This window comes from Clarias gariepinus, chromosome 6, assembly GCF_024256425.1.
Source record: "Clarias gariepinus isolate MV-2021 ecotype Netherlands chromosome 6, CGAR_prim_01v2, whole genome shotgun sequence".
NCBI lineage: Eukaryota > Metazoa > Chordata > Actinopteri > Siluriformes > Clariidae > Clarias > Clarias gariepinus.
The window spans coordinates 11,348,856-11,367,446 of NC_071105.1; the positions used below are offsets into that span (position 1 = coordinate 11,348,856).

At 42.0% G+C, this 18,591-nt stretch overlaps 1 protein-coding gene across 4 annotated transcripts in view; it reads left to right on the forward strand.

Moving 5' to 3' along the window:
- pde4ba (phosphodiesterase 4B, cAMP-specific a) overlaps positions 1 to 15,110 on the forward strand; it is a 169,535-nt gene extending 154,425 nt beyond the window's left edge. For 3 of the 4 annotated variants that reach the window (XM_053497917.1, XM_053497918.1, XM_053497919.1), the window contains 10 exons: positions 1,318 to 1,430; positions 8,876 to 8,969; positions 10,580 to 10,755; positions 10,854 to 10,952; positions 11,055 to 11,219; positions 11,318 to 11,417; positions 11,519 to 11,673; positions 11,772 to 11,894; positions 12,048 to 12,230; positions 12,338 to 15,110. In XM_053497917.1, coding sequence (XP_053353892.1) covers positions 1,318 to 1,430; positions 8,876 to 8,969; positions 10,580 to 10,755; positions 10,854 to 10,952; positions 11,055 to 11,219; positions 11,318 to 11,417; positions 11,519 to 11,673; positions 11,772 to 11,894; positions 12,048 to 12,230; positions 12,338 to 12,721 — 1,592 coding nt within the window. In that variant the 3' untranslated portion in view covers positions 12,722 to 15,110. Of the gene's footprint in view, positions 1 to 1,317; positions 1,431 to 6,950; positions 8,164 to 8,875; positions 8,970 to 10,579; positions 10,756 to 10,853; positions 10,953 to 11,054; positions 11,220 to 11,317; positions 11,418 to 11,518; positions 11,674 to 11,771; positions 11,895 to 12,047; positions 12,231 to 12,337 lie in introns of those variants that run through there. The other variant, XM_053497920.1, reaches the window with a different exon arrangement.
- The last annotated feature ends 3,481 nt before the right edge of the window (positions 15,111 to 18,591 follow it).

Below are 18,591 nucleotides of genomic sequence, written 5' to 3' on the forward strand. Positions count from 1 at the left end.
TTAATATTCAGTTTTCCAGTTTCTTAATCCAATTTCAGTAGTTTGAAGAATCTCCTTAGTTAATGTCTTTGCTCGATGCCGGGCAGTAATTTGACTCTTCTGAAACAGAGTAACATCTTTGCCACGACCACAGGATATGTTTCCTGACACGGGTGTTTAAGCAATGAGAAGCTACACCCTGCATCAGTTAGCGGTAAACACCTTGTTGCCAGCTGAACCATTATTAGTAATTATTTATTAGTCACGTTCAAAAGTTAGTACCCCCTCTTTTAATCCTGCGTGTTTTTGTGTAAACTCTATTCTGAGCACCTACGCAAGTCTTGCCTCAGGTTTCCAAGACTAAACGACTGTGCAACCTCTTTGCTCTCAGGTTATGATTTCTATTTTTTTTTCTCTTTGAGCTACTTGCGTGTTTGTGTAGCTGCAAGTCACTGTGAATCAGAGCTGCCCCATGAGTGAATAACCCATCGTACGCAAATGTGATTCGCCGCTGCTGTGTTGTGCTGCAGCTGCGAGTCCTAAACGCGGTACAACACGTACATAGAGGAGGCACACAAGGACTCATCTGTGCCCAGCCTTCATGAGTCCTTCCCCTGTTTAACAGTGCTGACGCGTTACTCTGGCCTGCACACTAGATTACAGGCTCAAGTCAGGAGCACTTCATGGGCAAAGCATGTGCAGATAAACTGTAGGTTAGCGTGTATGTGAGTCTGCAAGTGTGTACGTACGTACGTACGTACGTGTATGTATATATACACAGGTGTGTGTCTTTGTGTGGTTGTGTTTCCTGACTTGAGGTTTCGAATGCTGTAAATGAGGAAGTGGGTGACTGTGTGTGTGTGAGTGTGTGGAGCGAAGCAAAGCACCCCTCCAAGCACCAACCCCACATCTTCCTGTCTATTGACATCACAGCTGACAAGGGTGGGCTAGGCAGCGCATGAAGGGTCGAAGGCACCGAGCCAGGAGGCTGTATCACTCGACCACAGCCAAGTCGCTAACAGTCGAGAGACAGCGAGAAAGAGAAGCGAGAGCGAGTCAGAGGAAAGGGCTTAGATCCAGGAGGCAGTATCAACCAGCTACAGGCACTTCATCCAGCTGCAGACTTCACTCCCTCAATCTTGTATACTGTGCAGACGTGTGTCTATGTGTAAGGGAGCGAGCGAGCGAGCGAATAAGTGAGCGAGTGAGTGAGTGAGTGAGTGAATGCAAGCCCCTCAGTGCGTGCGTGTAAGCCCAGGATGAAGGATCGCCTGAGAGCCCGAGTAGCCATGCAGGAGCGTTTTGAGCGAGCGTCTGTCTCTGTGTGCCTTTACACAGACGAGTCGTACCAGAAGCTGGCCGTGGAGACCATGGAGGAGTTGGACTGGTGCCTGGATCAGCTCGAAACCATCCAGACCTACAGGTCCGTCAGCGACATGGCCTCCAACAAGGTGAGCTTAGCCACCATGCACTTCTACCTACATATATTTATAGACTCACACTAAAATAACAGTATGCACACTTTATTTTAATACTGTAACTTTTAGAAGTTAATCTGTCAACATAGATTTCTGCTTCACGCTCAGGCTGACTTTGCGTGTCTCAGTGTCTCTATGAATGCCGCTATTGAGAACCCCTGCCAGCAGATTGAAGTATATGAACCCTGTTATGCGAAAAATCTTAAACGCCAGCTGCTTAAAATGCCACGACTAATATCATGCCTGTAAGGCACATCGGAGGAGAAGAAGACTACAAAAAAAAAATTTCCCAACATTGCACACGTGTGCTTGAAATTCATGGTGCTTGTAAATGCATCAGAGCCGATCGCTGATCCCAGGTCAGATCTTTTTGCAGCCGTACTTGTGAAAGAAAATCATATGCAAAAATGTGTGTGTGTGTGTGTGTTGGGCACGTCTGCTTTCCTCATTGAGCAGGTCGTAGCATGCCTCCCGCTGCTGGAAAGGATTTCCAGACGATGAGCACGAGGGAGACGTGAGCGTTTGCGTGAGTGTCTGTAGTTATATGGGTATTAAAACAAAGTCGAAGGGGTGATAAATGTCAGCCTGTGTGTGTGATATATTGCTATAATTTCCGTAGATCCGGATTCCGTGCTAAGTCTGCTGCTTTTCTGCAATGTGCAGTTATTAATTATTAAGAACTCGAGGTACACGAGGGAAGGACAAGCGAGACGGGATGCCACCTGCGATCGTGATGCCCAAAGTTGTATTACGTACTGTAGCTCCCCGTCCATGAGTTATCTGCATGTGATTCGGACCGTGTATGAATGAATCAACACATCTGCCTAGTTGTTCAGTCCAGCACGTGTGTGTGTGTGTGTGTGTCTGTGTACGCACTGCAGATGTGTGAGTCAGGTTTCCTGTCTCCTTCCTAAGCCGTAGCCGGGCTCAGACTACAATAGGAGAGAGTGCTGTGTCAGGACAAAGCGTGAACCCCCCCCCCCCTGTTTGTTTCTCCTTCTGCTGACGTCAAACTACAACAAGGGGACTCTGGTGGACACAATAGGGCTGATTGCGATCACATATGAACCACACACATTGAAGAAATTGCTAATTAAAATTAATTGCACCCGGAGAGCTTTATTCGCCTTAAAGCACGGCAATATGTATAAAATACAGCAAGTCACCTTTTCATATTTAACGCACTTTGCAAGGGTCATTGTAGTTTCGATAGGGTCAACGCTGGGCCTCTAGGGGGCGCCAGAGATTACAGGGGAGGGGGGTGCACTGCGATGTTGTAATTAAATTTGTGCATGTGAAATAACATCATAATGACTACACTTACGGTGTAATTAAAAGTCTGAAAAGAAAACTACACGCTTAGGTTATGGTATAAAACTATAAACAGTCATTCCTTTGACAGACTTTTATTAATTTATTCTGTTTATTATGAGGATTTAATACCATATCAACAAACATTTGATAACAAACATTAATAGAAAAAGCGCTGTTTTAGAAAATTAATCAACCTTCTGACCAATCAGAATCTTCCAAACACGATCAGGTGTCTTGATCGTAAACGGCACACTGTAGTTTACGATCTACATCATTTCCATCCTCATTAACCCTCATTATGATGATTTGCAGTCCAGTGGAGCCAGCCAAAATAAACAAATGCCCCCTAGTGCATAAGAGAAAGACTGATGCACTGCTATTTTTTTCCCCCTTCGTCACGCTTTGTTGTTTTGTTTAATTATATCTTTATAGCGTATTTGTTCCTGTAAACACAAAGCGATTAAACTGAAGGCATCCTTTTCAGTTTCACATGTTGTACATATTGCTAATTAGCTGTAATAGTACACCAGGTCTCGCACAAGGTACGCCGCGTACAGTACGTTACAAATACGGGAGTGTGCATACAGTATATTTGGAGAGCAAACTGGAGAGAAATATACTGTACACCAGTCTACACACATACTGTATATAGGTCAGCGATCATGCTCCAGTCTGATCAGAAATAAAAGCAGCTTAGGATCCAATCCAGTGGAAGTCAAGGTGGAAAGTGGAAGGAGGAGGTTTAACAAAACAGTTTGAAAAAACAAAAAGAAGAAGGCAGGAGAACCCAGAAGCACAGAACAAGTTTGATGATGATGTAAGAATTCCTCTTCTTACGTACACAGATGTTGAGTTTGGATGATGGAGGGCTCAGAAATTCTGTGATGTGCTAAGAAGAGAGTATTCGGACCCCTGCGTTGTTACTCGAGGCTTTGGGAATGGAGCACCCTATGTGAAGTGACCGTGTGTGTGTGTGTTGTGTTAACTCGAAGGCAGGAAAAGCCGTGATCTCATTTGTATACTTGATCTCATTCCAGTGCAAAGAATACTGTTTAGAGTGTAAACTATGTTGCAACTGGGTGCATTTATGTGTGTGTGTGTGTGTGTGTGTGTGTGTGTGTGTGTGAGTGAGTGAGTGAGTGAGTAAGGGCTTGAGGCAGAAGTGGGACGTCCTAGCATTGAGAGGGCGTGCGCATGTAGACAGTGACACACACACTCACACAGTTAAGGGTAGTCAGACCGAACAGCCCTGAGTGACTCTCAGTATCTCTCAGTCGTGTGCGTCAGATGCCAGATCTCAGCTCCGCTCGACACTAACGCACACGTGTCTGCGCCAAGTAAGACTTCACACTCAGCCTCAAAATGGGAGCTTGTTGCTTCGAAAGAAAGGAACACAAAAAGTTTGGAAAGATTAATTGCTGGAAAAAGGTGAGCATACACTAAAACGAGTACCTTTATCTCTGTGTGTTTTCGGCTTTATGTTGTCTAAACGTGTTGCATGTTTTCATGGTAAAACTTTTTAAAAAGTTTTAATGTCCTTTAGACGTACTTAAATTTTTTTTTCGACGTTTCTACACACTTCTCAAAACATCTGTTTCACTCAAACCGTTGTAAGCGCACAGTTCGATCCAGTCTGGTGTGTGTTCCAGTGTTTCAGTGTCTGCAACATGATGTGAAAAGTTGCAAAGGATATTTCTAACCAACCTTAGCGTTCCGTAATGCAGATTAATGTAACGGAATCTGAAAAGGCGACAGACGGGCGTGAAAGTTGCGAGAAAGATTTTGACACATCTAGATTTCGGAGTTTAACCCTTTAATCTTAGTGCAGACTTCATCAGAGCTACAGAACAGTTTAACAAACAATACAGAAAATAAAGCCAGGCTTTTTATTTCACCGCTTTTACTAGTTCTTGTTAACTAGAGAGGGTTTTTTTTTTCTTTTAGCAACAATGCTCAGTGCAAGTCCAGACTTCTACAATTGGCTGTAAAAAAAAGAGAAAGAGAGAGAGAGAGCAATAATGATTTGGAAATGTGTGAGTGAGCATTAGTGCGGTGCTGTGGGAAACTACGTCCAGCTTTCTTAACTAATGCTTTTGTAATCTTCTGACATAGAATGGAGATTTTGCTTAGACTTTAGAAATTTTACTTTAGCAACACCGCAAAAAATATATTGAATTTGGGGGGGAAATATTTAATATTTCAGATTATTTCAAATCAAATTAGGATAATCTATCCAGTTTTTAGCAGCTATTACTCATAGCCCAAAAAAACGAATAATGATATAAATTATATTCCAAATATATTCATTATATTTATATTTTTCTAGGGCACTTTTTTTCTTTTTTTATGCACAATCAGGATCATAAAAATAATAAGTTATTACATGCAATATACAACAATCAGTGTTTAGTTAGAACTGCTTTATTGTTCAAAAACTGCTGTATCTGGCTGGACATAGTCAAGAAAACACGTGTACAGAAGACGCTTTCTGCCTTCTTCATCATTGTCCAACATTGACCCAGACCACGACTCCAGAAGCTGAATATTATTCGCACATATTCGCCGGTTTATTATTCGTTTTTTCAGCTAATTAACACGACTCTTCAGGCTGCAACTAATTAGCGTTGTCCGCAGGTCAAACTATAATAGGCGGTGGTGTGGTGTTTGATACACCAGTGTACAGCTGCACTTTCACTCAAAAACTCAGCGTTACTTGATGAGGCGTTTAGAGGAAGTGAAACACCAAAACGAAACCCTTAAACACCTCACAGCTTCTGGATTCTCCGAATCTTACTCGGCTCACACTCGTCTGTTTCTCAAGAAAGCCGCTATGTCATAACCAATGAGCTGTCCGTGAACTGGTTTGTCAGCTAGAAGTGCGTCATCGGGTTCTTGCCAATGCCAGCGTCGTCTTGCTGTGTACGGATGGACGTATGCATAATGGATTTACCGCTATTGCGCCGCCGAGTTCCTCGAATGACACAACCATGAGTAATGAGCTCACCAAGGGGCATTCCAACACCTTAATGTCAGTCGTAATGTACAAGGAGAGGAAATGTTGCACCTGGGTTTAACGCACACTTCAGTGTTGATGGGGGGAATATGAAAAATTGGACACGTGTAATTTATAATGTTGAACTGGTTTGTTATAGATCACAGTGTACATATACTGTAGGTTTGGGGGAATCTCACAAACCTTCAGTCAACATTACAAGTTTCTACTGCCCACTAGTGGACACTGTAGGTCACTGAGTTTCAAAATGAATGCGTTTTTCCCCCCTCACATTATTCTAACATATCTTTATAGTCCATATTTAAAAAAATAAATAAATTACTTGCCTTAAAGAAATGGCTTGTGTCGTTATCTAACATATAATAAGTATAATTAGCTTAAAAAGTATAAAAATGCTTTATATGAATTTTTTAATCTATGAGTAATAGCTGTTTAAAAAAAATGAATGGAGAGGAGATACAAGTTATGGCTTTGAAACTAACATGAGGTCAACGTGAATTTTTATATTATTAGGCCATTTTTCCTTTTTTTTTTCTTTTTTTTTTAGAAAGATTTTTTCGTTCAAACGTACAGTATGTTTCATTTTTTTCCACCGTCGTAGAGTGAAAGCTCCTATTTCTAAGACTCCTATTCTAAGAGATCAGATTTGCATGGATGTCCTTGCTTTTGTTTTTGGTACTGAAGGAAAAAGATGGCACTCGATGTTGTGCGTCCAGAATAGCACAGACACTTAGACAGGTTTCCCCACTGCAGCACATTGCAGAGAGACTTTCTGCTATTGTTTCTCTCTCTCTCTCTCTCTCTCTCTCTCTCTCTCTCTCTCTTTCTTTCTAGTCTCTCCTCGTCTCCAGACTTGTTTTTTCCCCACAGATTTTTTTATTCTTCCCTTGCATGTCATACTGTGATCAACATATGTCTTTATACCGCAGCACAATATCAATATCTGATAAAAGAAAGTTAGGACTAGGACTAGGACTAGAATTTCAAGCCAATGTCCTTAGTCATCAGTCCAATTTAATAGGGTTTTCCCAGTGCCTGGATGTTGCAAGGACAGCCTATTGATTTTGGCTGTCTGCCTCTTACCAGTGTGTGTGTACGTGGAAGGGGAGGGTGTTTGGTAAGGGTGGCTGCACTGGCAGTGTGAGGCATTTAGTGCTGATATGCAGTGATGTCCCAGTGTGCACTGACAGAGGTAAAAGGGAGACATGAGGAGGGAGGGAGATGCCTGGCTGAAAAAAAATAGATGCTTCTGCAGCAGTCAGAGCCACGTGATGCTGTTGCCATGGCGTTGGGGTGTAGAAGGTGGCAGCATGGAAAGAGAGAGAGAGAGAGAGCTGATGTCACGAAAAAGCAGACAAGCGAAAGCAATTATCCTGGTCTCTCCTCTCCCTGTTGTTTTTTTTTTCCCTTGCTTTTTCTCTACTTTCGACGCCTGTAGAATAAAAATAGCAAGGAACAGAGTGCGATTTATATCAAGTGTGGTTTGCCAAGGCGATCGAAAAATCATTCCCACCCTTCTAGCAAAGTTCCCTCGGTTCTAATAATGAAAAAACGCAGCTTGTTGAGTCTCACATCCCCCAAAAAAACGCCCAGTAAAAAAAAATCGATTCCTAAAAGTAATACTGGATGCAGGAGATGGCGAGGGCATCCTTATCCCTCCATCTTTGTGTTATTCCTCTCCATTCCCTGCATAACAAAGCGGGGTCTCCCCCTCCTCTATCGTCTTTCTGTCAAATCATATCTGCGCTGGTGTGCATGTTGCTGGGGTTGACGGACTTCAGAGAGGGGGAGAGGAAAGCAGAAGGGAGGGGGTAAAATGAGCTAACTCAGAAAAAAAAAAAGAGAGGGAGAGACGGAGAGAGAGAGAGAGCGAGAGAGAGTAAGCTGCAGCAGCAGAGCAGCACTAATCTGAAAGAGGAAGCCCCCCTCCAGCTAGATGAGCATCCCTGTGTTTTTCCTCATTCCTCCATCACTCCCTCCCTCCCTCCATGTGCTCCCTCGCTTCATCTCCTCCATAATTCATTGGTGCTAGCAGACTCTTCCAGTCAGCTTCAGCTCCAGCTCCAGCTCAGATTGCCGTGGACCACCTCGCCGGACCCTCCTGCCCAGGACATGGAGACCAAACACCGGAGCGCGTCGGCCGAGAGCCGAGACGTCAGCTTCAATCCGCTGTTCGCTCGTTGATCCAGACCAAGCAAAGGAGAAGAGGAGAGAAGAAGGGATTTTTTCCGCACTCCCTATCATCTGCCTCTCTCTCGAGCTTCCCTTCCGTGAATAAGAGCGTACCGTTGTGGATTTTTGTCGGTTTTTGGATACAAACCAGGATCCAAAATGCCCGAAGCGAACTACCTTCTCTCGGTGTCCTGGGGTTACATTAAGGTGTGTATAGACAGGAAATGGAGGCTCTGTGGTTCGGGTATTGGTTCTACAACGTGTGTGTTCTGCAGTGTTGGTGGTCTGGTGGGGGGTTCTGAGAAACGACTACCATTACCGTGTGTGTGTGTGTGTGTTGGGGGGGTGCCTCTGCTGGAATGCGCAGCTTTGGGTTTCCATTCGTTTCCCTGGTTAAAATGATTTTATTTTCATACAGATGTGATAAAAACCTATTAAAACATTGTTTGATGGAGTTTTCATTGGGGGCGCGCGCTGATATCCAGCAGCCCGTGCAGGTTTTTCGATGTGACGCAGGATATGGCTGCCATGTTGACTTATTTAATTATAAATTCATTTGTTTATTTATTTCTGGAAGACATTGCGTGCTTGTCCGGGACAAATTGATCAGAACTTGTTTTATTCACCTGTTTATGGACTGTTTCATACAAATAGTTGTCTGGCTCCAGTTTGATATAATGTCTCGGGTCATATGCACGTAGATACAGTTTATTTAGTCAAATCTGTTATATGATAATATTGTATATATCACAGCATTTTCTATAAATATAGATTAATATGTAAATTAATAATACGGCCAGGGTTACATCGTACATACAGTTTTGTATTTGTAACTGCCGGGTTTATAAGCATATCTATCTATCTGTCTATCTATAGAGATTTTGCATTAATGATTATTCCTCTGTTTGTTTTTTTCCAGTTCAAGAGAATGCTGAACAGGGAGCTGACGCACCTCTCCGAGATGAGCAGATCTGGCAACCAGGTGTCAGAGTTCATCTCCAACACCTTCCTAGGTGACCACCAACCCACACACACAACATATACGCATAAAATCCCACAGATATTCAAGGAACTGGTCGGAAATGTCTACGGTTAACAAGGATGAATACAAATAATTAAAAAAAAGCCATACTTCAAAAGCCGAAGATGTAAACCCCGTTTGATGCTTTGAGACAGCCGAAAATATTATACACATTTTTTTTTTGGATTTTTCCATCGGGAAAAAACCTTGACTAGAGCTCTCACGCACGCCACACTATGAGCTTAGTATTTGCGAAAGTATGAGAGAGATCCCCAATGCTGCAGTCAACAGAAGAAGAAGAAAAAGGTGGGGGGGGCGGTGTTGCAGAGAAAGCTGGAGATGCAGGTGGGATGGAGTCTGGTTGGGCGGGGGGGATTCTGCTGTACAGAGATGCTCATGGTGAAACCCCTGTTATGGAAGAGCCAGGCAGTAAATCTATGACTCATCTAGTTCTATATATCAGATTGGGACACCATCACCACGCACTCGTCCACACACACACACACACATACACACACATCCGCTCTCATAGTTCCTGCAGTTTCTGGTTATTCTGAGCAAAGATTCATCATCTGAAACAAGTCTTGTGAATAATCGGCTCATGACGCATTTTTATGCCGTTTATCGTCGGTATATATTTTCACTGGGAATCTCTCTCTCTCTCTAGTCCGGGCCGTTTCGTCTCTCAGTATCGAAGCACAAAAGGCTCCCTCCCAAGGGTTCTCTCTCTTTCTTATGCGTCAGGAAGTCGGAGGAAGCATATGCAGCTCTTCAATTTTTAATAACAGTTAGAAGAAGCTAAGAAAGGTGAAGTGGTGGGAAGACAGAATGCACACGCCTACAAGACATGTTCATCGAAAGTGGCAAAAAAAAAAAAAAAGTGAAACAGATGAACCACCTGAGACCATATTTTGGCTTTGCAAAACAGTTCAGATGAGAAATTTTAATGGAAAAACCAAAATATTAATACGTTAGGAAGCTCTACACAGCAATAGCTTATGAATGAAGCTCTTCATTGGTGTTTTCCGTCTCAGGAAATTGCACCCCAACTGCGCTGTCTTTCTAGTTCACCGTCAATGAACGGCTCCTAAGGCCTGACCTTTAGAGACATCACATTAATGCAAGCGACCCCTGCGGTGGCTCGATGATGGATCTGTAAATGTAAGAAAAAAAGCAAGATGCGGTCTCTTCTCAGCAAAGAAAAAAAGCTCAGTCAGAGGCTTCACTGTGTCGGCTACACTCAGTCGCACACACACGCACACACACATACTGAAGAGCAGGTGTGAGGCGTTCAGCTGTCGAGCGCACCTGGGCTGGATCGGGTTGAAGGCAGCCGCCGACATCATTCAGACAAAACCTTTTCACCTTCACTGGTTCTCGAACAATGGCTGTATTCTCGGCGTGAATATTATAAAGATGAGACTAAGTACCTAGGAATGCCATCTCTTATTACTGAAAGAATAAACCGACACATGGAAGTTGTAAAGCTTGTATTCAGCATCAATTTTTATTTATTTATTTAATTTTTTTAAGTTCAGCTATTAAAACCAATCGGACGAATTCTGAACATGTCCTGATGTTGCTCTGATTTTCCGCCTGCAGACAAACAGAACGAGGTAGAGATTCCACCGCCCACACCGAAGGCCCGGGAGAAGAAGAAGAAGCAGCAGCTGATGACTCAGATCAGCGGCGTGAAGAAGGTGTCTCACGGGCCCAGCCTCAACAGCAGCATCACCCGCTTCGGCGTCAAAACCGACAAGGAAGATCTGCTGTCTAAGGTAATGGCAACTGAACGAGCTGCTGGAAGAGTGTGACGGAGAGTTCAAGTTAGAAAAAGTCTTACTGAAATCTGTCTGCGCTTTTTTTCTGTCTGCAGGAATTAGAAGATCTGAACAAGTGGGGGCTGAATATCTTTACCGTGTCGGAATATTCCAACCATCGACCTCTGACGTGCATCATGTACGCCATCTTCCAGGTCCGTCCTCTCTCATTTTTAAATTCATTTTATTTATTTAAAATTAAAAAAAAAACAAGGGCTTGACAGTCCACCGTCTAACTCTTAATCTGTCCTCAACAGGAACGTGATTTGCTCAAGACGTTTAAGATCCCAACAGACACGTTTGTGACGTACATGATGACGCTGGAGGATCACTACCACTTGGATGTAGCCTACCACAACAGTCTTCATGCTGCTGACGTGGCCCAGTCCACACATATTCTCCTCTCTACACCTGCTCTAGATGTACGGACTGTTTTTTAAATTATTATTTTTAGTTACTTGGATCATCTTGGACATGTTGGACCTGGTTGCTTATTTTCTTGCTTCATGTTTGTCCCCAGGCTGTCTTCACTGATCTGGAGATCCTGGCTGCCATTTTCGCAGCAGCCATCCATGATGTGGATCATCCAGGCGTTTCCAATCAGTTCCTCATCAACACAAGTAAGAACATATCTACGTACACCTTTCCAAATTATTTTCCAGCAGCCAATATGTCAATCTGAACAAGATAGCTCAATATCTCCTTCTTTTTTCCCCCTTAGACTCTGAGCTGGCCCTCATGTATAACGATGAGTCGGTGCTGGAGAACCATCACCTAGCTGTAGGCTTCAAGCTTCTTCAGGAGGACAACTGCGATATCTTCCAGAACCTCACGAAGAAACAGAGGCAGTCGCTCAGGAAGATGGTCATCGACATGGTGAGCTGATCTTGTCTTAATTAAACACAATGCTTAGAACAACGTCTTATATGTTTGGATATGTGCTAAGACGCGTGTGTTTTTCCTTCTGTCTTTAGGTACTTGCTACAGATATGTCTAAACACATGAGCTTACTAGCTGATCTCAAGACAATGGTGGAGACGAAGAAAGTGACCAGTTCAGGGGTGCTGCTTTTGGACAACTACACAGACAGGATACAGGTACGAACCTTAATCGTCTCTGGTGTGTGATGTGTTTCAACAGTGGTCATGCCAAATGCAAAGAAAATCAGGCTGATGTTTTTCCTACTTCTGTAGGAATACCAGGATTATCTCCATCTAATATTTTGTTGTTGTTCTTGATTTGTCATTCAGGTCCTTCGAAATATGGTGCACTGCGCTGACCTGAGCAACCCCACCAAGTCTCTGGAGCTGTACCGCCAGTGGACGGACCGCATCATGGAGGAGTTCTTCCACCAGGGCGACCGGGAGAGGGAGCGCGGCATGGAGATCAGCCCGATGTGCGACAAACACACGGCGTCAGTGGAAAAGTCACAGGTCCGTATTAGCAAATAAACAATCGCTAATGTGAATCATGTTGGATTGCACTGAATGTATGTAAAAGACTTTGATGTCCTAATTTATTATGTATCCTCTCCATCCAGGTTGGGTTTATTGACTATATCGTCCACCCGCTGTGGGAGACCTGGGCCGACCTGGTCCACCCCGATGCGCAGGACATCCTCGACACACTGGAAGACAATCGGAACTGGTACCAGAGCATGATTCCTCAGAGTCCCTCCCCACCCTTCTACCAGCCCGAAAAAGAAGGACACGGTGGAGGACCGGTGGCTGACAAGTTCCAGTTCGAGCTCACCCTGGAGGAGGAGGACTCAGAAGGCACGGAAAAAGATGAACAGAGTCAGGGAGACGAGGAGGACGAAGCGGAGGAGGAAGAGGCAGAGGACGAGGATCGAGAGGTGGAGATGGAGCCAGCGACCACGCACATCCAGATTGTAACTGAAGACGCCTCTGCAGTGGACACATAGGACCTTGTAGCCCAATTTAATGGCTAGTAACCATTTTGTCCCCCTCGCAATCTGGCAGTTGAAGCTTTTTAACAAAGCCCAGAGAGAGAAAGAGAGAGAGAGTTTTTTCGGCCTTCTTGGGAGGAGCGAGACTGGCCCTCTTTGCACTTAAGTTTGGAGCCAGTTGAGTTGGAGCTCTCAGGAAATAAATGCTGCAGACATTGTTTTTTTTGGAGCTGAAAGACTGACAGGTGACTCTGAGATACAGGAAGGTTTGGGGCCAATCATTGACGTTGTGTTTGTCGAACAGGCGAATACATCCGTGGAGTTGACACTACTGAGAGATTTTTTTTGTACCAAGTGACTTTTTTTTTTTCTAAAGCTATCGGGAAAAGTCGGGGTAGCATACGAACTACTGATGAACAAGTATTTGTAAAGAAAGAAACTGTTTACTTTTCTGTACCATTTGTCTAAAGACTTTGTGTGCCTTTTTTACTATCGTCTTTTTAATGGTCTTTTTTATTTATTGAACACACTTTAGTATAATTGTACATGTTTTTTTTTTTTTCTAAAGACAAACCAGACAGCTTACACGCAGAGTCGTTTTCTATAAACCGAAGAGAAAACTCAGTGTCTTCCTTTATATTAGGCAATAGAACGAAATAATCCAAATGTCTGAGATGTATATTCCAGTCAAGGATGCACTTTGTCATTTTTTTATACTTGTCCCGTTCTTTTAACCCCTTGTCCGGTTGTGAATTTCCTATGAGCTCGTTTTGTACACACACACACACACACACACACACACAATATATTCACATAAGCATTTAAGCATGATGATGATTTTGAAATTCGGACAATTTAAATTTGGTGCAGTTCAATTACAGAGCTCCTAAAAATAAGATTGAAATTAAGAAAAAACTAAAACTATATTTACGTAAAAAAAAATATCTTTATTAAATTAATAAATAAACCGAAAACATCAGTGCGGAACTTCCTTTTTCACAAAGGAAACTTTCCCTCGGGTCTTTCTAGAAAACAAGTTCCTTCAGCTTTCATTCATTACCGTCAGTTCTCACAGAAAGCATTCCCCAATGAGTAGTTTTTCTTTCACAGGACGCATTTCAGGAAACCGATTTCTCACTAAATACATTCTCTGTGGGTTAATGCTGTCATGATTTTAATCGTGAATTTTAGTAGAAACCGTTCCAGCTTTAAATATTTTGACTCCGAATAGTGCTTAAAGCATCAAGCTACTTTCCACCCGCATTAGACCGTTCTATTGGACCTCATTATACATGTTCTTGTTCTGTTTATCACCTGTAGGTGTATGTTCTGGCCAAAGTAGCGCGCGTGTGTGTACGAGTGTATGTACATCCGTGTGTTTGTGTGTGTGCATGTTTGCGCGTGTGCACATTTTCCCCCTTTTATCATCTACCCATGTTTTTTTTTTTTTTTTTCCTTTCCTTACACACCTTCTCTGTTTGGTTTGTTTATACTAGCTGAAGTCGGTCCTTTGCTGTTTATAACAGTGTATTTATTACCTTTTGTAAATACGGAATGATGTTTCTTTGTAAATTTATTTTTAATTTATATGCACTTGCATTACCGAAATTTGGTGGTGTTCTTTGTGTAGTGGGCTCTTGGATTGAGTCTGTTATATTTTGTAATATTGTTTATTTTTGTTTGTTTGAAATATTGAGATATATATATATATATATATATATATATATATATGCTATATAAATATATCACACAATATACAACTGCCCAGAAAAGTAGCTTAAAGACACACAACCCATTGGTTACCAGGAGAGCCTGTAGATAAGACACACATGCATACTGTAGACATCCGTCAGGCATTAGAAGCTTCGTGTTTCACTGTTTGGTGCAATTTGATACCACGAGATCACAGACGGCTCGGAAACCCCTGCAGATTTTTTTCTTTTTTCTTTAAATTTTTTTTTGTTTGTTTTGTGGATTGCTAAGAACGGTTCAGAAAGATTTCCACCATGCTGGACTCTTATACCACACATATTGGTCACAAATATCACAATCTCTAAACACCAATGTGAAAAAAAAAGAAAAAGAAATGAAAACAATGTGATCTTCTGTAATTACTTGTGCTAATGTGAACTATTTTTCTGACCTTGTTAGCAGTTTTGAAATTCAATTTTCTCAGTATAACTTTGTTAATCTATGTTTAAGATCTTTTGGTCCGATTTGTGTCCGAAAGGATTAGTCAGAGTTAGTAATATCTGCATGAGGGATGGGTTTTTCGTCTAGTAATCCCACATTGTTGCAGGTGAATATTTAATGTTTCACACAATGTATGGTATAATGTATATTGTGTTCAATAAAATCTAAAGCTACTTTTCTATGAAGTGATTAAAAATGACGCATGAATATATTTCACTTCTTTTGGTGTCTTTTGTTCTTTAGGAACAGAGTGATACATAGAGTTAAATGTCCCAGTGCTTTTACCCTCCATTATCGTCACTCATGTAATGCTCAGTCAGAACTAACTTACCCTACAGTACTGCTGAAATCTCCTGATCAGATTCAAGTCTGATGAAGCTGTAGAACAAAACTCAGGTTTATATTTATGTATATGATATCATCATAATATATACAGTATTGTTTCTATGGCATCAGCTAATTAACAGGAAATTACATACAGGCCAGCTGTAAATAAATAAATAAATAAATAAAAAATCACCACCTGGATTTAACTAAGCAAATACTTACGAGCCTTCCATTGAATAATTACTGCAGTGATTAATACGGTTCATCTGACAATAAGTTATTTAACCCTAACGGATGCACTGAGCAGCTTTTCATTTCTTAAACAACACTGTCATACATACATACATACAGTACATATATACATAACCTGTAGTCATGGCAGAGATATTCCTCTTGTTCAGAAGAGTCTCATTATTGTCCTGCATCAATCAAATCAAGCTATGGAGATTGCTGAAACTACACAAATTAGGTCCAATGCATTATTAAAACATGGAATGATAGTGCTGAACCATTATCTTTGAGAAAGTAATGTGGTCGGAAAAACGTCCTGAATGAGTGTGATGGGAGATCACTTACACGCTTAGTGAAATCAAATCATAAAAAAATAAAAACACACAGCTACAGTATGTTTAATAGTGAATGTAAGAGCATTTCCACATGCATGATGCAATGAGATCTCGAGGGATTGGGCCTAAACAGCTGCGTAGCCTCAGGAAAAAGGGAAAAGGCTTGAGTTTGCTAGGGAGTATAAATAATGGACTGTTGAGCATTGGAAAAAGGTCATGTGGTCAGATGACGGGTGCATCAGGGTAAGGAGAGAAGGAGATGATGCATCATGCCCATACAAGCCTGTGCGGGCAGTGTTATGATCTGGGGTTACTTCAGTTGGTTGGATGTGGGTTCGGCAACGTCATATGCCCAAATAGAAGGTCAGTTGACGATCTGAATATACTGAATGACCAGGAATTTCCAGTCAATGTTTCTTTTTCTTCCCTGACGGCCAAAAAAAAAAACAATGCCAGGATTCACTGGGCTCAAATTGTGAAAGAGTGGTTCACGGAGCATGAGCATCATTTTCACACATAGACCACAGAGTCCAAACCTTAACTCCATCGAGAATCTTCAGGTTGTGCTGGAGACGACTTTACGCAACGGTCCGACTCTCTCATCACCAATACCACACCGAAAAAGAAATGAATGTGACTGAGAACAATTTTGTGACATCACATAAGCTTATCGAAACGATGTCATGGCCATAATCAAAGAAATTAAATGATACGTATGTTACATTAGAGAATGTTTTTTTTTTTTATGGGGGGCAGGATATCAAAAAGTAGAAATTCTCCAATCACTGACGTGACGTGAAGCTTACGATATAAAAGACATTTAATTCATTATTTTGAGAAGGAGTCTCTAGCGTCAGTGCTTTGCAACGTTTTTCATTACAGGAAGTTTTTTTTTTAATGTTATGCTTCCTAGTTTCTCAGGAACACACAGTACCGTGCAAAAGTCTTGAGCAACCCCTGATGTCTTTATATTTTGTTTCCAAGGACCTTCCTGTTTTTTTTTTTTTGTTTTTTTTTTTAAGCCTTGAAGAATAATTAAAACACACTGCCAATGATGTCCAAGCATACGCCTCTCATGAGCTTTCAGGTCAGTATTTGATATGACGACAGTTATTCTTCAGGCAAGCCTTTCTGTAATAGCTTTAAGAAGTCTTTATGAATATATAATTCTCCAGGCTTCTTGAAGGACATTCCAAAGCTCTTTTTTTGGACATTGGCTGCCTTTCGTCCTGATCTCTGTCAACATGATCCCAGAAGACTATTAACACTGAGATCCAGGCTTTAGTGAGGCCAATCCATAACTAAGAATGTTCCATGTGTGTGTTTCTTTTTAATGCTTCGGTTGCATCAAACAAAACAAAATACATGAAAGTCTGCATTTACAGTTCAAATGTGTATGACGTGTCATTCATGAATTGTAAAAAAGGTGTTATTGAAAAATGTCGACTCCAGGGTGGTAGCGGTGACTCCACTACACCTCAGGCGGTATGCATCGCGCCACCCTGTCGTAGATTATTTTCCTATTACTGTACAGTGCTGCGTGTCTCATCCTGTTTTATTCCTTACATCAATTATAGAAATAATCCTTAATCCAAAAAGATTGCGAATTGTAAGCATGAGCATGCAGCTCATTGGTGGCGGCAGTAAGAAGCCTTGTGTTTACCTCTGGCATGTCATGGCTCGTGTAGAGCTGAATCCGGTATGACAGGGTCACATTGTGTGACGTCCTCAGGCTCACACTCGCTGCTCTGTTTCCCAGGATAAACTCATATGTGGGGTTTGCTGCTGCAGATCAGTGGCTGAACTTTGTAGGTCTTTCTAAACGATTCCACTTTATGTTTATGTAAAAACAAAAAAGGTTACAAAATGAGACTGACATTATAATACAATCTTATGTAATATGAGGGGTGTTCAAGTCAAACCGGGACTTCAAGCATCAGTATGGTGATGAGCTCTGTCGTAGCTCTGTGAATGACGATCCAGGTGGTGTTGGCTCAGAGCCCACTGCAAACATTTGGCGTGTCGGACACCTGATCCTTAAAAATCAATGGGAAATACAAAAACCCAAGAGCTACATCTCAGAACCTACTGTACACACAATCATTCACGAACACCAGTTGCACATCAAAGGAACTCGGCACAGTCCTGACATCGCTCTGAGACATTTGCACCTGTTCAGATCATTAATGGAGTTCCTGGGAGGCCAGCGTTTCTGACATGAAGCAGGTGGTCTGATCATGTCCCTGGTGTAATGAGAAAACTTTCTGATGGTATGCAAGCACTAGTGAAACTCTGAGATAAGTGCATTAGTGTATCAGGGGATTATAGAGAGAAATACAGGGAGTTTTTTACTCTCATTACTCATTCTGTTATTCTGCAATCAAAAGTTTCAGTTTGACTTGACCATCCCTTAAACAGTCTAAGGGTTCGGTTGAAGCATTATTGGATAAATCCCTTTTTTGTTTAGTTTTTTTTGTAACTGATGACTCAAGCATACGGTATGTGAGTGGTGAATATTGTAGACTTCTAGGAAGGCTTAGCCTCGATAAAAAATGGGATGAATGAGTGAGACCAGGGCAGTTTCATTAACTCATGCAGTCCATTAGTGACAGTTGGGTCAGGAGATTATGCAGAGTGAAACACCCTAGAGATTCGATTTCTTTCTTTATTTTTAAGCTTGCTTTGAGCCAGCGGTGCCGATCGAGAATAAGTGTTTGAAATATATTCGTGTGTTAATTGGCGCCTTACTGGTTAGCACTGTCGCCTTGCACATCCAGGGTCCGGGTTCCTGCCTCGGGG